The 21419-nt window shown below is 45.4% G+C and overlaps 1 protein-coding gene across 2 annotated transcripts in view; it reads right to left on the reverse strand.

The window, feature by feature from the left end:
* Window positions 1–21419, reverse strand: part of LOC124619935 (zinc finger CCCH domain-containing protein 13-like) — a 396933-nt gene that overhangs the window by 14148 nt on the left and 361366 nt on the right. For both annotated transcript variants that reach the window (XM_047146583.1, XM_047146584.1), the window contains one exon: window positions 12906–13085. In XM_047146583.1, coding sequence (XP_047002539.1) covers window positions 12906–13085 — 180 coding nt within the window. The remainder of the gene's footprint in view (window positions 1–12905; window positions 13086–21419) is intronic.

Genomic DNA, 21419 nt, shown 5'->3' on the forward strand with positions numbered 1-21419 from the left:
ATTTTGGATGTTATTATCGATAAGTACTAGTTCTAAATGTGCAGTTAATATTATTTTTCTTAGAAGCATTTGAAATTACTAATATTTTGCACACTTAAAATTTCTATTATTAATTACGCAATCTAGTACTGTTTACTATGTTTATTTCCGGATTCATTTATGAAATAATAATCGAAACTAATAGAAATTCATTTGTCAAGATAAATAGTAAACCCTTTGGAATATTGTTTATTTCCGCCGAGTGAGACAGCAGTAAGCGTGCTTCTGATGTGATCGGACGTATCTTTGCATTTTGTGCGAATAATGCAATTTCGTCTTTGTTAATGTGAAAAATCAAAAGACTGTATGATATACTGAAATGTGACGAAATATATTAACGTAACAATAAAAATTCTGCGACAACAATCTTCAAATTTATTTAGACCAATTCAACCATGAGGATCTAAAATGCGAGAATTTCAGCTTCATGAATCAGACCCCTAGACAGAAGGAACTGGTGCCAACTCTACGTGAAAAGACAAGTCAACTAGAAAGTTTATTGTAATCTTCGTTCCTATAAAATCTTCATAAAAGACTAATGTGGACAATAGCTGCAGATAGGAAGGAGAGGGGAGATTACAAGGTACACAATTCTGTGAATATCGAAAAAGACAGTCGTCATCGCTTTGAATCATGATTTCCTCATTCGAGCTTTTTTCGCTCTCGATGAAGTTGGGTCCTTCCAGTGCATGGATTAGCACTTAGTTTCTGGGTAGTAAGTGAAAAACCGAGATTTGTCAACCACTCTTTCCAAGAAATTTAAATCAGTTTCATGGTTTTCAAAGTGTCAGCACAAACATTTTCACGAGCTTAGCACAGCTGTCATGTTCAAATGGTTATGTAAAATTTGCCTTACACATTGTTTTTCAATTCCTACACTTTCAGCGATCGATCGAATACTGAACCGACGGCTAGATCGAATCAGATTATCTACTTTTTCGATATTTCCATTCATTTTTGATATTGAAGAGTGTCCCGGACATGAGGCAACTTCAGCGTCTTCTCGGCCATCTTGGAAACGCTTGAACCACTCAAATACTTGCGTACATAACAGTCTTCGCTATACACTTCTTTTTGTAAAAGATTTAAGTAGCAGTTTCTCCAAGTTTCATGTAAAACTTCACAATTCGTGGCTGTTTATCTCACTTATCATTTTTCTGACTGGTTTCATTGCCGCCCCAGTCTACTTTGAATTCCCCCTTACACACGAACAGAATTGCCGAGGCTTTCCATGTTCCGGAATAATTGCGGTTGCAACAGCCTAGTAACCAGGAGCCCCGGGCTCGATTCCCGGCCTTGGCACAAATTCTCTCTCGTCATTTCGGTCTACATACATAAAATCATATCTGTATGATACCGGTAGAATCTCTAAAATTTTGTCATTTCATGTGAAAGTAAAACATTCTTGAAAGTCTTGAAATCCCTGGGACCGATATTTACCCAGTACCAATATCGATAATCGGCATAAATTGGCGAGATCCTCGATTCTGGGACTGAATGAATAATTAATTAAGTTTTCCCTGAACCCTCAGTGCGTGTGTGCTACTCGCACCTGGCTGTTTTTATTTTTGAGAGTGCCTTCTGGTAGCTCACACATCTCCAGCCACCCATCGGCTGTATGTGTGTCATCTGGTGACATAACACCGCGTTACAAAGATAGGATTTGCCAGCTGTGTGCAGCAGGTAGATGACAAAGCAAAACTGCAAGTTAAATGCTTTAGGGCTCCTTGCGCTCGCACAGTGTCTAATGAAAATCGTTGTTTCTGGAGAGCAAAACTGTCAGTTAAAGGGTTATGGAAACGGGTGTACAGCTGTCATGCAGTGGTTCCCTCCACTGGACACTGAAACTGAGCGTGACGGCTGCCTTGGTGCTCCTACAGAGCAGCTTTTATGTGTTGCACCAGTTTTCGACCTCTCCTTTCTCTCATATCTAACATCACCACAACAAGAACACAAACATTTCAAAAGTTTTTACGCCGGCTTCTTGCGTCAAAGTCGTCTGCATACTGCTGCAAGGGTCACTTCGCTCGCCTGATCGGTGTAATAAATGAAACAGGTTCTTACGTAATCCGTCGCGGTTGTACTGTCATGCCGGAACGGGAGAAAGTCGTATCAAGCCACAGGCCCATCTGGCGCCATCGACTGAAGAGCAGTAACGACGTGGTTCCCCAATTCGTTGCTAAGTAAACTGCTATTGCGCCTCGCGACACTCACGCGTCGTTCTAGCTAATTGTTCAGGGGACGAAAAGCAGCATGTGCGGTCTGTCTAAGGGAAAGTTGCTGCTGCATATGGCGCCTTGGCTAATAAAATGTCTGTATGTCAAAATCTACGGACATTATCACAATCGCTGACCATCGCCAAATTAGGTATCCGTAGTCGGCAAGGCCGACTTTCTCTCGCAGCAGGCGGGGGCGAAAGCGTCGTAACAGCAGGCTGGCGGGCACTCGCTCTTCGCCCTGCGCTATGATCCGTGTCCGGACAGTGCGTTGAGTCCAGCCTGTAGTGAGTACTATCAGGGGCGGCTTAGCCACGGAAGACATGCTACGGGAACCCCTCTGTCAGACGTCTCAGCCACACTTCCTAACTTTCCGAGAGAAATTCAAGGGCTAGCACTAATGAGTTAAAATTAAGATTGTGTGGACACAATTGTGCAGTATTTCTAAAGCACTGGAAATAACAGGTGACCGAAATGAATTGGCGTGTACTTTCAAACTTATCAAGAATACACACGCCTCATTTCTACGCCATTAAACCAGATTTCACGTATTACAATGGCACAAGAGTCTTACCAATGAAAAAATTTTCCTATTGGAGCTAAAAAGCGCTAATATGCTTCTGGTTTTAAAAGACTGTGACGGAAAAGTGGGATACAGCTGCCTCATTTTACCTTCCACATCACCTTTAAAATTTTTCACATTTTGGTATGCGAACAAATTCGCACTCTTTTTAGCATGCAAATGACGTATCATTCCCACAAGCTTCCCTAACTGTACCTCGTTCGCATCCACTAGTCCATCGTTTCCATCCGCTGCCACTCGCCTGTTCTCACTTACTCATTCAGCCCAACTCAATGTCATTATCTCTTTGTTTATCTCGGTCACAGTCCGCTGTCTCACAGTAACAGTCTCTTTCGTTCTGCCCTAGTACTACTATCTCCCTCTTGTTAGTATCTCATTCATTGATTCCAACTGCTGCTGTCTCTTCTCTCTCTCTAGGCCATTTGCAAGTATCTGGATATTTGTAGAACATACTACTGTCAAAAATCAGGGACGGCTCATTGTACAATACCAGTCTCTTGCGCATGTTGTATTTGAAGAGTGTCCACAGGCTTTGTACTTGTGAATGCAGATGACGTAGTGTTTAATGAAAACCTGCATCACTAGTACCATTAATACGAGTACATGCTACAAGATTAAAGTTGCTGAATGGAAGGTATGGTGAATTATGTCTTTTTTGTATACCATGAAATAAGTGACTCAGTTTTCGACAGCTGCAATAGGTATTCCTCCAAGAATTGTGTTTGTTGCTTTTTGGCGGTTTAAAATTAAGTATCTTTCACATAAGAAAATACGGAGTACAGACAGAAAGGCATCTAATTTCCTGTGAACAATTTCTTGTTTTAAATTATATTTCAAATTATAATAGGAGTCCTTCGCATTCAAAATTAAAAGTGCATATTACTCTGTGAAACAACCTTGGTATACTTTTATACATTGGTAGTCATTTGGCTAAATTTGGATCTATTTAACCTGTAAATGATCAACTAATTCAGGAGAAAGCTAATTTAGTTACGCAGTGTCTTTAGTATCAATTTCATAAACTTGAAGTCTTCTACTTCGTTGTATATTCGACTGGCTGAGTGGCCTGAGGTTATAATGTACTTGATATGTGGGTGCACATATTTGATCCGCGTAAGACACAGTTTATTTCACTTATTTTAAGTAAAAATTTAACAGTATGGTACATACGAGGGGCGCTCAGTAAGAAATGCAACACCGTTTTTTTCTAGGCCAGTTTCGGTTGAAAAAATGCGAAATTTGTTGTGGTTCATCGTGAGATTTTCCCGTTTCAGTCCCTAAGTTTTATGAAGTTCCAATAAGTAGCGGCGCATACGTAGCCTTCAAAATGGCGTCTGTAACGAGATGCCCTAAAAGCAGAGAGCTGCCACTGAATTTCTTTTGGCGGAAAACTAGAGCATCGCATATACAGGGTGGTCCATTGATAGTGACCGGGCCAAATATCTCACGAAATAACTACAAAAAGCGAAACTCGTGTAACTTGAAGGAGGAAACCAGATGGCGCTATGGTTGGCCCGCTAGATGGTGCTGCCATAGGTCAAACGGATATCAACTACGTTTTTTTTTTTTAATTGGAACCCCCATTTTTATTACATATTCGTGTAGTACGTAAAGAAATATGAATGATTTAGTCGGACCACTTTTTTCGCTTTGTGATAGATTGCGCTGTAATAGTCGCAAACGTATAAGTACGTGGTAAACATTCCGCCAGTGCGGACGGTATTTGCTTCGTGATACATTACCCGTGTTAAAATGGACCGTTTGCCAATTGTGGAAAAGGTCGATATCTTGTTGATGTATGCAAAATGCCCAACGGGCGTGTGCTATGTATGCTGCTCGGTATCGTGGACGATATCATCCAAGTGTCCGGACCGTTCGCCGGATAGTTACGTTATTTAAGGAAACAGGAAGTGTTTAGCCACATGTGAAACATCAACCACGACCTGGAACAAATGATGATTCCGAAGTAGGTGTTATAGCTGCTGTCGCGGCTAATCCGCACATCAGTAGCAGACAAATTGCGCGAGAAGCCGGAGTCTCAAAAACGTCGGTGTTGAGGATGCTACATCAACATCGATTGCACCCGTACCATATTTCTATGCACCAGGAATTGCACTGGCGACGACTTTGAAAGTCGTGTACAGTTCTGCCACTGGGCACAAGAGAAATTACGGGACGGTGACAGATTTTTTGCACGCGTTCTATTTAGCGACGAAGCGTCATTCACCAACAGCGGTAACGTAAACCGGCATAATATGCACCACTGGGCAACGTAAAATCCACGATGGCTGCGACAAGTGGAACATCAGCGACCTTGGCGGGTTAATGTATGTTGCGGCATTATGGTAGGAAGGGTAATTGAACCCTTTTTTATCGATGGCAATCTAAATGGTGCAATGTATGCTGATTTCCTACGTAATGTTCTACCGATGTTACTACAAGATGTTTCACTGCATGACAGAATGGCGATGTACTTCCAACATGATGGATGTCGGCACATAGCTCGCGTGCGGTTGAAAAGGTATTGAATAGCGTATTTCATGACAGGTGGATTGGTCGTCGAAGCACCATACCATGGCCCGCACTTTCGTCGAGTCTGACGTCCCCGGATTTCTTTCTGTGGGGAAAGTTGAAGGGTATTTGCTGTCGTGATCCACCGCCAGCGCCTGATAACATGCGTCAGCGCACTGTCAATGCATGTGTGAACATTACGGAAAGCGAACTACTCGCTGTTGAGAGGAATGTCGTTACACGTATTGCCAAATGCATTGAGGTTGACGGACATCATTTTGAGCATTTATTGCATTAATGTGGTATTTACAGGTAATCACGCTATAACAGCATGCGTTCTCAGAAATTATAAGTTCATAAAGGTACATGTATCATATTGGAACAACCGAAATAAAATGTTCAAACGTACCTACGTTCTGTATTTTAATTTAAAAAACCTACCTGTTACCAACTGTTCGTCTAAAATTGTGAGCGATGTGTTTGTGACTATTACAGCGCCATCTATCACAAAGCGAAAAAAGTGGTCCAACCAAAACATTCATATTTCCTTACGTACTACACGAATATGTAATAAAGAATGAGGGTTCCCATTTTAAAAAAGGCAGTTCATATCCGTTTGACCTATGGCAGCGCCATCTAGCGGGCCAACCATAGCGCCATCTGGTTTCTCCCTTCAAGCGAGACAAGTTTCGTTCTTTGTAGTTTTTTCGTATGACGCTTATTTCGTGAGATATTTGGCCCGGTCACTATCAATTGACCTCCCTGTATTTATAGGCACATGCAAAATGTCTACGGAGACCTGGAAGTGAACAAAAGCACGGCGAGTCCTCGGGTGAGGCATCTATCATTATGGCAACAAGATCGCGAGAACCCATCCATTCTCCCACGCGCCGGCAATGTTGGAGCGTGTGGATACGCTCATTCGGGCTGACCGAAAGATCAGAAACACCTCGCTGCACAACTGGGCACGTCTGTTGGTAGTGCTGACACACTCGTTCACAAGTTGGGGTACTCGAAGGAGCGTGCCCGCTGGATTCCACGCCGCCTGACGGAAGATCATAAACAGCAACGAAGGACCATCTGCGCGTAATTGCTGAAGCTCTGTGAGGCTGATTGTGAGAATTTTTTGTCGCTCATCGTGCAGGCGACGAAAAGTGGGTTCATCACAAAACGGCAATCCATGGAGTGTGGCCACACCACCTCCCCTCCGTAGGAAAAGTTCAAAGCCCGAACTTCAGCCGGTACAGTCATGGCGACGGCATTCTAGGACTTCGAAGGGGTTATGTTTGACGTCCTCCTTCACGCTGCAACGATAAACTCTGAAGTGTATTGTGCTACCCTCAGGAAACTGAAGAAACGACTTCAGTGTGTTCGTCGCCACAAAAAAGCATACGAACTTCTCCTTCTTCATAACAACGCAGGGCCTCTCACACGTCTGCGCACCCGAGAGGAGCTCATAAAACTTCATTGGACTGTTGTTCTTTATCCACCCTACTGCAGGGATCTCGCACCTTCCAACTTCCATCTGTTTGGCCCAATGAAGGATGCACTCCGCGGGAAGCAGTAAGTGGATGATGAGGAGGTTATTGATTCAGCGAGACCTGGACTCCAACGTCGACCATTGGAGTGTTACCATGTGGGCATACAGGTCCTCCCAGTAAGGTGGCGTAAGTCCCTCGCACTGAACGGAAATTATGTTGAAAAATAGAGTTTTGTAGCCAAAAGAGTGGGGAATAATGTCGTGTATTGGAATCCTGAATAAAACCAACCTGCTTTCAGAAAAAAGGATTGCATCACTTATCGAACGCCTCTCGTACAATTTATATGATAGCAAACTTTTTCTAGAACGTTTCCCTCTCAACTACACTACTGGCCATTGAATTTGCTACACCACGAAGATGACGTGCTACAGACGCGAAATTTAACCGACAGGAAGAAGATGTTGCGATACGAAAATAATTAGCTTTTCAGAGCATTCACACAAGGTAGGCACCGGTGGCAACACCTACAACGTGCTGACATGACGAAAGTTTCCAACCGATTTCTCATACACAAACAGCAGTTGACCGGCGTTGCCTGGTGAAACGTTGTTGTGATGCCTCGTGTAAGGAGGAGAAATGCGTACCATCTCGTTTCCGACTTTGATACAGGTCGGATTGTAGCCTATCGCGATTGCGGTTAATCGTACCGCAACATTGCTGCTCGCGTTGGTCGAGATCCAATTACTGTTAGCAGAATATGGAATCGGTAGGTACAGGAGGGTAATACGGAACGCCGTGCTGAATCCCAACGGCCTCGTATCACTAGCAGTCGTGATGACAGGCATCTTATCCGCATGGCTGTAACGGATCGTGCAGCCACGTATCGATCCCTGAGTCAACAGACAGGGACGTTTGCAAGACAACAACCATCTGCACGAACAGTTCGACGACGTTTGCAGCAGCATGGACTATCGGCTCGGAGAACATGGCTGGGCTACCCTTTACGCTGCATCACAGACAGGAGCGCCTGCGGTGGTGTACTCAACGAGGAACCTGGGTGCACGAATGGCAAAACGTCATTTTTTCGGATGAATCCAAGTTCTGTTTACAGTATCATGATGGTCGCATCCGTGTTTGGCGACATCGCTGTGGACGCACATTGGAAGCGTGTATTCGTCATCGCCATACTGGCGTATCACCCGGCGTGATGGTATGGGGTGCCATTGATTACACGTCTCGGTCACCTCTTGTTCGCATTGACGGCACTTTGAACAGTGGACGTTACAGTTCAGATGTGTTTCGACCCGTGGCTCTACCCTTCACTTCATTCGATCCCTGCGACAGCCTACATTTCAACAGGACAATGCACGACTGCATGTTGCAGGTCCTGTACGGGCCTTTCTGGATACGGAAAATGTTCGACTGCTTCCCTGGTCAGCACATTCTCCAGATCTCTCACCAATTGAAAACGTCTGGTGAATGGTGGCCGAGCAACTGGCTCGTCACAATACGCCAGTCACTACTCTTGATGAACTGTGGTATCGTGTTGAAGCTGCATGGGCAGCTGTACCTGTACACGCCATCCAAGCCCTGTTTGACTCAATGCCCAGGCGTATCAAGGCCGTTATTACGGCTAGAGGTGGTTGTTCTGGGTACTGATTTCTCAGGGTCTATGCACCCAAATTGAGTGAAAATGTAATCACATGTCAGTTCTAGTATAATATATTTGTCCAATGAATACCCGTTTATCATCTGCATTTCTTCTTGGTGTAGCAATTTTAATGGCCAGTAGTGTATGTTCTTCGGAACTTGTGGACTACACGTATCTCCAACTGATTTTGGAATGTGTCTGTATTGGATGTGTCTTATGTACAGTGAAGTGTGTATTAAACTACACGAACATCGATCTCAAACCGAATTTTCCAGACCATGTATTTTTATTCTGACCGTCACGCAACAGGGCGTCTGGAACTGGAGTATTTGTTTGTATGCCTTACAGAAATTGCTGAAACACGATTTATATCAAGTGTTCGTCCATGTTTATTCGGCGTAATTTCGCTTCTGGTCTCCGACTTAAGGTGGCTCGCATCAGAGGTGTGTCTCGCGCCAGTGAAACACCTGCTTGCGTTTCAGGTCGGAAACTGTCATCATGTGACCAAACCCTCCCAGCTTCACGGAACTTAGATTCTAAAACCAGCAGCTAACCAGTGTGCTACGATTCCCCAATCTCAGATTGCTTGCATATTTTAATTTAGCTTTCTTTCTTTGTTATTTTTCTTTTATACTTCTGTTGTTTTATATTTAAGCTTTCAGACTTAATAAATCTTAATAGTTTTAACTTCGCTGGGATGAAGGTGTTTAATAAACCACCTTTAATAGTGATACAGAAGCCTAGAAAAATATGAGAGTTTAGTGTTATACATCAAACGCAAACAGAAAACTATTTATGAAATTTAAATTTTTTTTAGTTGGTTTAGACAGACAGTTTTGCAACAGTAAAGTAATTTATGGGCATGTAATAATAATTACATTTAAAATTTCTGTATAAATGTATTTAAATTAATCCTCAATAAGCCAACAGCGTATGCTATGCTCTTATTGTATTAATTTTGCATTAAAAGCTTAAGTACAGTAATACATTTCTCAGTACTTAATGGACAATGATAATTAACTTGACCATGTTCATTACAACAAATGTTGACTATCGTTTAATCTCGAGGATATTTCTACGACGGGGTCATACGCCACATGTCTTATAAAATAGCAATCACACGGTTTTTTCCTGTCAGGCAAACGTTCTTCAGCACGACTGAAATTTTAGTTTAGCCGCTAATTCGTTTAGTGCATGTACCGTGTGGTTATAATTAAACTTTCCCAATTTAACACGTTAACACGGAAACTAATCACAGTACGAGGACCAAACTGGGTAGCATTAATGTCAAGGACATGGGGAAGAGAAGTAATGCAGAAACAATACAATTGAAACCCTTTTAATGTGCTGCAACGGTACATAATACCATTACATACCGGTACTACTACTGCTACAAAAGGGGCTCAATATGGCGCCCATCAATGTCCAGAAGACTCTGAAAGCGCAGGGCCGCATTCTGCACGGCAGTAAGAATTATGTCCGTAGGTAAGCTGGCTACCTCCCTTGATATGCTGCGCTTCAGATCAGCGCATGTGTGAAGGTTCCACTGGTAAGCCCTGTCCTACAGGTAGCTTCACAACCAGAAATCACAGGGAGTGGGGTCAGGTGATCATGCCGGCCAGGCATTTGGAAACGATCGACCGATAATCCAATCGTTTCCAAAAGTGTTTCAGAGATGCAGGTGAACTTCACGAGCGACGTGCGGTGGGGCCCATCTTGCATGAAAACTGTTGAGTTCAATGCGCGTCTCTCCTGTAGGTCGGGTATGACATGCTGGCGAAGCATAGCGCAGTAACGATGGCCAGTCACACTGTACGTCTTTGGACCAAGAGCGGCAACCTGTCCAAAGAAGAATGGACCAATGATGAACGTAACCGTGAAGCCACACTATTCGGTGACACGTTCACCATACAAAGGAACGTCATGCACAGTGACTGGAGGTGAAGATCCCCACACTCGGCAATTCTGTGTGTTCAGTTCACCTGTCAACGAAATATGAGCGTCGCCTGTCCATAGGATGATCGAAGACCAGCCCTCGAAGTCAGCACCTGTGGTGCAGGCTGCTGTACTACACGGATCTTGTACGGGTACCATTTAAGAATGGTTCAAAGCACCTTTCGAACAGTGGACCAAAGGATGTTCAACTGTCGTGACACAGCACTTACACTGCCTGACGATCGGGAATTGCATGCAGCGTTGTCTCCCATAGCAACGGCGATTTCATCAACCACCTGTGGTGCAACCGGTCGTCGACCTCTTCCCGGAATGACGCCCAGTTCTCCAGTTGATTAGAACTTCATCATGCTCCGCTCGGCAGGTGGAGAAAGAGAACCCTTCTGCAATCCTTTCAGCTGGCGATATTCTCGAAGTGCAGCTGCAGCATTACTGTTGTTTTGACAACAGCTTCACCAATAATGTCCTGCTCCTTTTGTCCATGCTCATGCCGACACGTCAACAAATGCATTGTGACTGGTCAGATGTGTGAGACTGAGCATCGCGATGACTGAAACGGCACCTGGTGGCCATAGATAGAACTGGACGGTGGCGCCGCGACGCGTGGAAATCATGCACCCCGTACTATGGAAATTAATGCTACCAAGTCTGGTACTCGTGCGGTAATTAGTTTCCGTATTATAATGTGTTAAACAGGGAAAGTTTAGTTATAACCACCCTGTGGATAACCGAGGGATCAAAATGAGGGAAAGTTCAAGCATTTTAGACCTACGAGTATACAATTGTATCCCAGTCGAGAGTGGAGTTCTGCATCGCTGTTCGTCAGTCGTTGCAGCCAGATGCATACAGCAGCTAGTCACGTGACATTGCTTAGCCATTCTGCGGCTCGCATTGGTGCCGTGTGTAGGTTTCTGCCAGACCGTATCGTTTAGTTGGCATGGTTGCGTTGTTTGTCTTCTTCTCGTGTTCGCTGGCTCCACTTGGTTTCGTAAGCGTTGCCTGTCCGCTAGTGGCAGCAGCGGCCTTTATCGATATGTAGTTCTCCTGCCCTATCTTTGGGGCGACCTCGTGCTTCTTCCGTGTGGTGTGAGTGTGGAGTTCCGTTGGGGACGCAGGAGCAGCGAGGTCCGCGCAGAGCGACAACACGCCGGGACCGCTCAGCTTCTTACATTGTTAAGTTCAACCAGCGGTATTTTTCTGTCTTGTGGCCGCTAACGCCCCAGTTACCTGCCCTGGGGGGTTAGTGTGTGTAACGGCAGTGTACATTTCCTCGCCTTGGCGCCGCTGTCCGGTGAGGCGTGTAAGTTTGACAGATTCTTGACTGTAGGTTGGATGGCGCTCTTCTACTTCAGTGGTAGTCATTCCTTCTTGTTTCGGGCGCTCTAAGCACAGTATTCTGCGGGCAGAGCTCAGACCGCTGGTTCCGGCTTAGACGTAATTTTATGTCTTGCATTTGTTTTGTTGGATGTCAGCTAGCCTCACCTCGTTAGATTGCCACTAGTCCGAGTTACCATCTTGTGAACTCAATGCAACTCTAGGTGTGACCTACTCAGAGGTCGATTCCTGGAGTACCGTCTATCACTGGACCTTGTGTTTTATTTTATTATTGTGTTACCATCATTTGTCTCACCTGTTTGGTGACCAGATTTCTTTTTTTTTTTTTTTGACGGTTGGAGTGGCCGAGCGGTTCTAGTCGCTACAGTCTGGAACCGCGCAACCGCTACGGTCGCAGGTTCGAATCCTGCCTCGGGCATGGATGTGTGTGATGTCCTTAGGCTAGTTAGGTTTAAGTAGTTCTAAGTTCTAGGGGACTGATGACCACAGAAGTTAAGTCCCATATTGCTCAGAGCCATTTGAACCATTTTTTTGTTGTTTTTTTTAAATTAACTTTTGCTATGCCATTCGCCGTTTGACAGTATGTTTGTTAATTTTTTTTAATAATTGCCATTTTGGGCGTTATAGGCCTTCAGCCGCGATAATGGTTACTTGCCTTAAAATTCTGATTGCGACCATATTCGGTTGTTTTCAAAAATTATTTGCTGTCTGTATTTTATGTATGTTTGCTAAATTTTTAATAATTGCCATTTTGGGCGTTAAAGGGGTTCAGCCTTGATTGTGGTTACTTGCCTTTAAATTCCGATTGCGACCACATTGGCTTGTCTTCAAAATTATTTGCTGTCTGTATTTTATATATTTGTTAAATTTTAAATAATCGCCATTTTTCGCGTTAAAGGCTTTCAGCCCTGATTGTGGTTACGTGCCTTAAAATTCTGATTGCGACCTCATTGGCTTGTTTTCAAAAATTATTTATTAAAATAAATGAGTGAAATTGCAAAGCAAACCAATCGTAATTGATTCGGGCCCCGTTCACAATCGTAACCCAATCCTGCCTTCTTTAATTACCAGGTTTGAATCGCTTTCCGGTCGGAAACGCCAACGCAGCGTGGGGAGACGGAGCCCTCCCGACTCACCTTGTCGCGCGCGCGGCTCTTCTTGGTGAGCCTGTCGAGCGACTTGAACCAGCCGGCCTCCCTGTCTCTGTCTCTGTCTCTGTCCCTGGTGTGGCGCAGTACGGCGGGGCTGGGGGTCGCCGCCGGACTGGGCGTGGCCAGCCGCTGCCTGCTGCCCGCCACCTGCTCCGACTTCAGCGTCTGAAACAAAACAGGGCCGCGGTGTTAGGCACCTCTGTCTGCTCCACCACCTGGGCGCTAAACGAGGACATCAGTTGCCGAGGCCAGCCGAAACCTAACCAATGGAGCACTGTAAGACTGCGATTTCTGTAGGAATTAAGCACATTTTTCAACAGAGTCCCAAAGACGACTTAGTCAAAATTTCCAGTTGGTGTCATGAAAGGCAGCTAGTCCTAAATGTGCAAAAATGTAAGGTAATGCGGATGAGTCGGAAGAACAAACCTGTCATGTTCGGATACAGTATTACTAGTGTCCTGCTTGACACGGTCAAGTCGTTTAAGTATCTGGGCGTAACGTTGCAAAGCGATACGAGTTGGAACGAGCATGTGAGAACTGTGGGAGAATTTCAGAGAAGTGTGATTCACCTGTAAAGGAGACAGCATGCGGGACGCTAGTGCGACTTATTCTTGAGTACTGCTCGAGTGTCTGGGATCCGTACCAGGTCGGATTGAAGGAAAACATCGAAGCAATTCAGAGGCGAGCTCTGCTAGATTTGTTACCGGTGGGTTCGAACAACACGTAAGTGTTACGGAGACGCTTTGCGAACTCAAGTGGGACTCCCCCGAGGGAAGGCGACGTTCTTTTCGAGAAACACTACTGAGAAAATTGAGAGAATCGGCTTTTCAAACTAACTGCCGGACGATTCTACTGCCACCAACATACATCGCTCGTAAGGACCCCAAAAATATGGAGACGTAAAGACTGTCGTTTTTGGCTCGCTCTATTTGCGAGTGGAACAGAAAAGGAAATGACTAGTAGTGGTACAGGGTACCCTCTGCCACGCACCGTACGATGGCTTGTGGAGTATATGTGTAGATGAAGATGTATGAGCTAACGAACTTCGTCCAGCGTGTCTAATAAGGGCGTATCAAGCGAGGGAATGGGCAATGCAACTGCCCCTTGTCGTGTAACTAAAGTTGTGTTTACCAACACTGCCGAACGTCAGTTTAAAAAACAAAAACAAAAAAAAAAAAGTGTGTGAAATCTTATGGGACTTAACTGCGAAGGTCATCAGTCCCTAAGCTTACACACTACTTAACCTAAATTATCCTAAGGACAAACACACCCACCCATTCCCGAGGGAGGACTCGAACCTCCGTCGGGACCAGCCGCACAGTCCATGACTGCAGCGCCTGAGACCGCACGGCTAATCCCGTGCGGCACGGTAGTTTTGGTTGGTTGGTTTGGGGTACGGAAGGTTGGGGAAGGAAGTCGGTCGTGCCCTTTCAGAGGAATCATACTCGCATTTGCCTGAAGCGATTTAGGGACATCACAGAAAACCTAAATCAGGACGGCCGGACGCGGGTTTGAACCGTCGTCCTCCCGAATGCGAGTCTAGTGTGCTAACCGCTGCGCCACCTCGCTCGGTGGTAGTTTTGGTACACTACATAAACGTCGCAGTAAACGATAGGATTGCTGGTAGAATTCGTAGGGAAAGAAACATAAATGAATGGTTAAGAGACAAAATGGGGGTCGACGACTTCCCTATTTTTCCGTTGTTTGTTTTGCACATAATTAGAACCGCACATAATTCAGTGTCAGTCCATTGTGTATTTTGTATCCTTATACGATATAAATGTTCAGTCTGCATATATACAATATAAATCACATTTTATAAGTAATAAAAATTAATTGATCGCGTAACTTCTGCACTTTTGTGTAACCAAAGCAATTACTTCAGATCCAAGTACAGTTTACATGCACAAATATACAAAAAATATAGTAGTTGTTGTTATTTTGTACTTAGTGCAATGTTCTTTATCATGATGAAAGGCAAGAGTTTCCTTGTGTTATTGGTAAATGCGAAAGCTGTTTACTAACAACAGAAACATCTTTTATGTATGTTCGACGAAGCATTGTAACGATGTTTGATAATTCTTTTGCTACCTTTTTTGTTAAGGAAATTGCGTTTTCCAGCGATATATAATAAATCTGCATTGTTTTCTTTTCTTAGTACAACATCCTTCTGTTTCAAGTTACAAAACAACAATTTTCGAATAAAAACCTGAATTAAACATTGATAATTTCAATTTTGCTGTAAATACTGTTTATTCTTAAGTAACAGACAGGAGGATAACGATCTAGATAGGGGAATCTAATAAAACACTGATGGCATAAATAATAAAAAAAGTCTATGGTTATGGGCTATCGCCCGATTGGTATGCAATGTACCCTACGTATAAGTAAACAGGTAACATTGGTACGACTTTAACTGGCCAGAGCCATTAGGAAAAGTATCGTAATCTACGCTTCCTTGTGGTAGTATAGGAAAGCCGTCGGTAGTTTCACATCTCTAGATGTAGCAGAATACTAGACGCTGTCACATCGATATTCTTACCACCATAGTGAATATGGGTGATCAGGTGAAGTAATTACAGTTAACGCACGTTATTTCGGTTGGTTTAAGAGTTTTTACACTGTTTTTTCTCTTGGAATTTTTTTTCCAAGGAAGATCCTGCCGGCGACTGTTGCTAACCTCTGAGTTTCGCTGAGCTCTAATTGCAATTACATGAAAAAATTAACAACTATATGTGTCTAATGAAAATGTAATTATACAATGTCAACTCAGTAGTTCAACTTTCGGGTATCAGCCCTCATGCTTGGAGGACACCATATGGCATTGGACGTTCACTCGTCCAGGAACGAGTCCGGCTTTCGCCTTGAGTGGAAAAAAAAGATCAGGAGACCTAAAGCTGTTTGATCGGATTTAGAGTTTAACCTTGTCTTCCATAATATGGATTCAAGCCTCCACCACTGCACCACTTCGCTCAACGATTCTGTTCGCAGTACTGGAATCAGAAATTGTAGACTCTGTAGACTCTGTAAGACGAGAGCGTCTGTATAAAGATCAAATTGTTTCTTTTTTCATATCATCGTTAGCGTTTAGAAGCCCGTGAGGACATAAGCGTGAGACCGTACGGAAAATGCAAAGGAAACAGATTGAACAGCAGTGCGGATACGCAAATAGTGGCCATCCTGTCCAAATGTGGGAGCCGCACTTTCACGTCCTGCAGAGCCTCCCCCCCTGTGTCCGGCTGCCTTTCACTCACCACACGTCTGCGTCAGTGAAGGGCGGAAACGGTAGCGGTTTCACAACTGTGTTATTGTCACCTTCGCTCGGCGCACCTTAGGCTATCTTTTCTAACATCTCGTCTCTCGAGGTCCTTTGTCCTGCAAAGGAAAAGCAGCTCATTCAGCTGCCACTGTTTGCATTATCTCATCAATATTTACACAATCTATTCCGATTCTTGTTTTCATTTCTGGTGCAAATAATCCGCAATATGAGGCCTACACGACTGGAAACACTATTCCTGGAAGTCTTTTTTTTTTTTTTTAAATTGTTATTTTCTTCTCACTTTCTTACCATTATGATCTACCAACGTCCGTCCAAGACGAAGTGAAATGTGGCTGGAATGTGCTACGCTCGTTAAATGCTGCATTTGCGACAAATTATTTTTGGGAAAATGGGCTGTAAATGTGAACTGAAGTTTGTGTTAGGGAGGGCACTGAACTAGGGCAATCTGTGCAGCTATGGTGCTGTAGCGGTTACCACATCTGCCTAGAAGCAAGAGACCCAGATCCAAGTGCCGTTCACAAATCTTAATTTGTTGCTTCAGCTTCTATCCCTATTATTAATAAATAAGCTGTCAAGTCAACGACTGTCAATACAGATATTCCTTAAATGAAACAACAAGTTTACTGTTATCAGCCACCGTTTTATTTATCTCCACGCGTTTTAAAGGTTTTATACTCCAGCATCAGCTGGATTTACATTAGTTAGTAAGACATTTGTGTGTGTATTGTGTTACGGTTTTTTTTGGGGGGGGGGGGAGGGGGGAGGAATTTATGGAACTGTCTAATGGAGTAACAAGACACTATTTCAGAACATGGTTTTGGGTTTCTTCTGACAAAAAGGTTTAAACCTTTGAAAGCGTCGTGGAGACAAATAAAACGGTGACTGGTAACAGTAAACTTGTTGTTTCATTTACTGTCAATAATGGCCAGCCGGTGTGGCCGTGCGGTTCTAAGCGCGTCAGTTTGGAACCGCGTGACCGCTACGGTCGCAGGTTCGAATCCTGCCTCGGGCATGGATGTGTGTGATGTCCTTAGGTTAGTTAGGTGTAAGTAGTTCTAAGTTCTAGGGGACTGATGACCTCAGTAGTTAAGTCCCATAGTGCTCAGAGCCTTTTAACCTTTTTTTTTTAATGTCAATAACAGTCACGGTAAAGCCTAACCTAAAATATTCACATTTAAACAGATATTCCTCTCAATCGCTTTACACAGTTTGATGCACGACCTTTGGGACCACAAGTTATTCATTATTCTATACACTGTGTAAATATTATCAAATTACCTAACGTCGCCTTGTTAGTGCAGTTTTGAGGGCTCTGTAGTTATGTCACATAATGAGTCTTTCCATGACTTTCGATCACTCATATACACGGCTCGACAGCTGCTAAGGAACGAAGACAGGAATAATCACAGGCAATGATGGACGACGTGATACACAGGATATACGTAATGGAGGTGGAGTGGTAGGTTTGTAAATAAAAACGGTACAGATGTCACCACATAGGAAAGCAGGTAACAGACATAAATAACGTTCATGTTTGACACAGGTCTTCCAACATAAAGATCGATATCGGACTATTATTAAAGAATATGCCCTCCTCGGGCACTAATGCACATTTTACAGCTGTTGTCCATGCTGGCTACCAATATCCTTGACGGATATTGTCCTTTTCTCTCTCAAGAAGGATTTTAGGTCTTGTACGCTTCGAGGAGGGGGTGTTCGTCGAGAGACATCTCTGCCAAGAGCATCACAGGCACGCTGTACATGGTTTAGGTCCGCGGAGTACGCAAGCCATTCGATACTTTCAATATCTTCACTTTCCAGTACGTCTGACACCTCAGCGGTCCTGTGTAGGAGGGCACTGTCGTCAGCACACAAAAAGTCGGGACCTACCGCACCCCTAAACACACGTACACAATGGAGAATAATCTCCCTGCAGTACCTCTGTGCTGTAACGGTAAATCGCGCAAATATATGCAGCGCTGTTCGGCCATTGTGCATAATGCCTGCCCATACCATAACGCCTAGGCCATGCGGATGACCTTCCTGAAAATTCTGTGGTGTGTAATGTGTTCCCCTTTCTCTCCACACTAACTGGTGGCTAGAATCTCTTGTAACTGTGAAGCGGGATTCGTCGGAGAACATCAGCTGGATCACTGTTGCTCAGCCCAACCAAACTACACTCCTGGAAATGGAAAAAAGAACACATTGACACCGGTGTGTCAGACCCACCATACTTGCTCCGGACACTGCGAGAGGGCTGTACAAGCAATGATCACACGCACGGCACAGCGGACACACCAGGAACCGCGGTGTTGGCCGTCGAATGGCGCTAGCTGCGCAGCATTTGTGCACCGCCGCCGTCAGTGTCAGCCAGTTTGCCGTGGCATACGGAGCTCCATCGCAGTCTTTAACACTGGTAGCATGCCGCGACAGCGTGGACGTGAACCGTATGTGCAGTTGACGGACTTTGAGCAAGGGCGTATAGTGGGCATGCGGGAGGCCGGGTGGACGTACCGCCGAATTGCTCAACACGTGGGGCGTGAGGTCTCCACAGTACATCGATGTTGTCGCCAATGGTCGGCGGAAGGTGCACGTGCCCGTCGACCTGGGACCGGACCGCAGCGACTCACGGATGCACGCCAAGACCGTAGGATCCTTCGCAGTGCCGTAGGGGACCGCACCGCCACTTCCCAGCAAATTAGGGACACTGTTGCTCCTCGGGTATCGGCGAGGACCATTCGCAACCGTCTCAATGAAGCTGGGCTACGGTCCCGCACACCGTTAGGCCGTCTTCCGCTCACGCCCCAACATCGTGCAGCCCGCCTCCAGTGGTGTCGCGACAGGCGTGAATGGAGGGACGAATGGAGACGTGTCGTCTTCAGCGATGAGAGTCGCTTCTGCCTTGGTGCCAATGATGGTCGTATGCGTGTTTGGCGCCGTGCAGGTGAGCGCCACAATCAGGACTGCATACGACCGAGGCACACAGGGCCAACACCCGGCATCATGGTGTGGGGAGCGATCTCCTACACTGGCCGTACACCACTGGTGATCGTCGAGGGGACACTGAATAGTGCACGGTACATCCAAACCGTCATCGAACCCATCGTTCTACCATTCCTAGACCGGCAAGGGAACTTGCTGTTCCAACAGGACAATGCACGTCCGCATGTATCCCGTGCCACCCAACGTGCTCTAGAAGGTGTAAGTCAACTACCCTGGCCAGCAAGATCTCCGGATCTGTCCCCCATCGAGCATGTTTGGGACTGGATGAAGCGTCGTCTCACGCGGTCTGCACGTCCAGCACGAACGCTGGTCCAACTGAGGCGCCAGGTGGAAATTGCATGGCAAGCCGTTCCACAGGACTACATCCAGCATCTCTACGATCGTCTCCATGGGAGAATAGCAGCCTGCATTGCTGCGAAAGGTGGATATACACTGTACTAGTGCCGACATTGTGCATGCTCTGTTGCCTGTGTCTATGTGTCTGTGGTTCTGTCAGTGTGATCATGTGATGTATCTGACCCCAGGAATGTGTCAATAAAGTTTCCCCTTCCTGGGACAATGAATTCACGGTGTTCTTATTTCAATTTCCAGGAGTGTACTCCAAACTACAATGAACTCTTTCTCTACGATGGCGTAGTTGCATTTAAGAGGCTTCCGAGCACAGAAACAAGCCTGATTTAATCGCCACGAAATGGTTCTGGGAGAGAAACGTGTACCAGTAGCGGTTTCAAGGTCTGTTGCGATCTGCCTAGGAGTGAAATGTCTCTTTCTTTTCGCCACCACAGCTACATACCGATCCTCTTGCAGTATGGTAGCATTCCACATGCAGCTACCCTTTTTAAATCGCAAGATGACGCTTTTGGCAACACCAATTACTGAGGCCAAAGTCCAGCTGCTCGTCCACGATCGTATGCACTCAAATAGTTGACAGTCTTGCAGACATGTTGCCGTACCACACGGAATGTCGCACTAATCGGTTCCACAACCTTCTTCGTCAGATACGGTACTGCGTGAACTGTCGAATGCATGCAGAACGTTCATGCACTCGCTTCGTTATAATTAACACGTCCCGCCTTCTACATATCCTCAGACTATCATTTGTCGGGTGTTCCGACCAAGTGAGATGGCACAGTGATTAGCAGACTGAACTCGCATTTGGGAGGGCAAAGGTTCGAACACCCGCCCGGCCATCCAGATTCAGGTCTTCCGCGTTTTTCTTAAATCTCTCCAGGCAAATGCCTGGATGCTTCCTTTGAAAGGGCACAGCCGATTTTCTTCCTTCCCCATCCTTGACGCAATCCGTGCTGTTCTGCGTCTCTAATGACCTCGATGTCGACGGGTTGTTGGACCCGATCTTCCTTCTTTTCGGGTGTTCCGTAGCAATTGTCGGTTGCTCTATAGCTACTGTCGGTTATTCCATAGCAATTAGCAGTTGTTCCTTAGCAGCTGTCAAGCAGTTTATTTACTCCACTGTGGTCTGATATTTCCAGATTTCAGTGTTTTCGAAGACGACAAGATCCATCCCATTACCAACCTCCTAACCCCGTGAAAGTCCCGATAGACTGCAGGGTTTTGTTGTGCTAATGTCGTGTTGTTATTAGTGACGTCATCCACTGGTTTCTTGTCGACTGCCGAGGCTCGCATCCCCGCCACGCTGATGATGTCATCGGCCCAGTAATCCCGATGTGAGGCGGCTGTGTGGACGAGCACGAGTGGGAGGAATGCCTGAGGGGCGTGACGTGGCGCGGCGCAGGCGCAGTGGGGGCCGACTGCCGACCACTTTCCCTGCTGCGAGCCGGCGGCCGTCCACTTTCACTCGCCAGCGCCGCCGCGGCCCTGCCACAAGGAAGGCGCAAGGCGCTCTGCTGGCAGTCTGCGCCCGCCTCACCAGGCAGCGCCGCACTCCTTACTCGAAGCAGATGTACTACACACAGCCTCTCTCGCTTTGTTACGCCAGGCAACAGAGAGATCCCGTAATTGTAAATACGACTTCGCTAGCATGCTTCTGGTGCGAGGCGCTGGTTGGTTCCTGTACCGGTGAAGAACAAGTACACTACTGGCCATTAAAATTGCTACACCAAGAAGAAATGCAGACGATAAACGGGTATTCATTGGACAAATATATTATACTGGAACTACATGTGATTACATTTTCACGCAAATTGGGTGCATAGACCCTGAGAAATCAGTACCCAGAACAACCACCTCTAGCCGTA

This window comes from Schistocerca americana, chromosome 6 (genome assembly GCF_021461395.2).
Source record: "Schistocerca americana isolate TAMUIC-IGC-003095 chromosome 6, iqSchAmer2.1, whole genome shotgun sequence".
Classification (NCBI taxonomy): domain Eukaryota; kingdom Metazoa; phylum Arthropoda; class Insecta; order Orthoptera; family Acrididae; genus Schistocerca; species Schistocerca americana.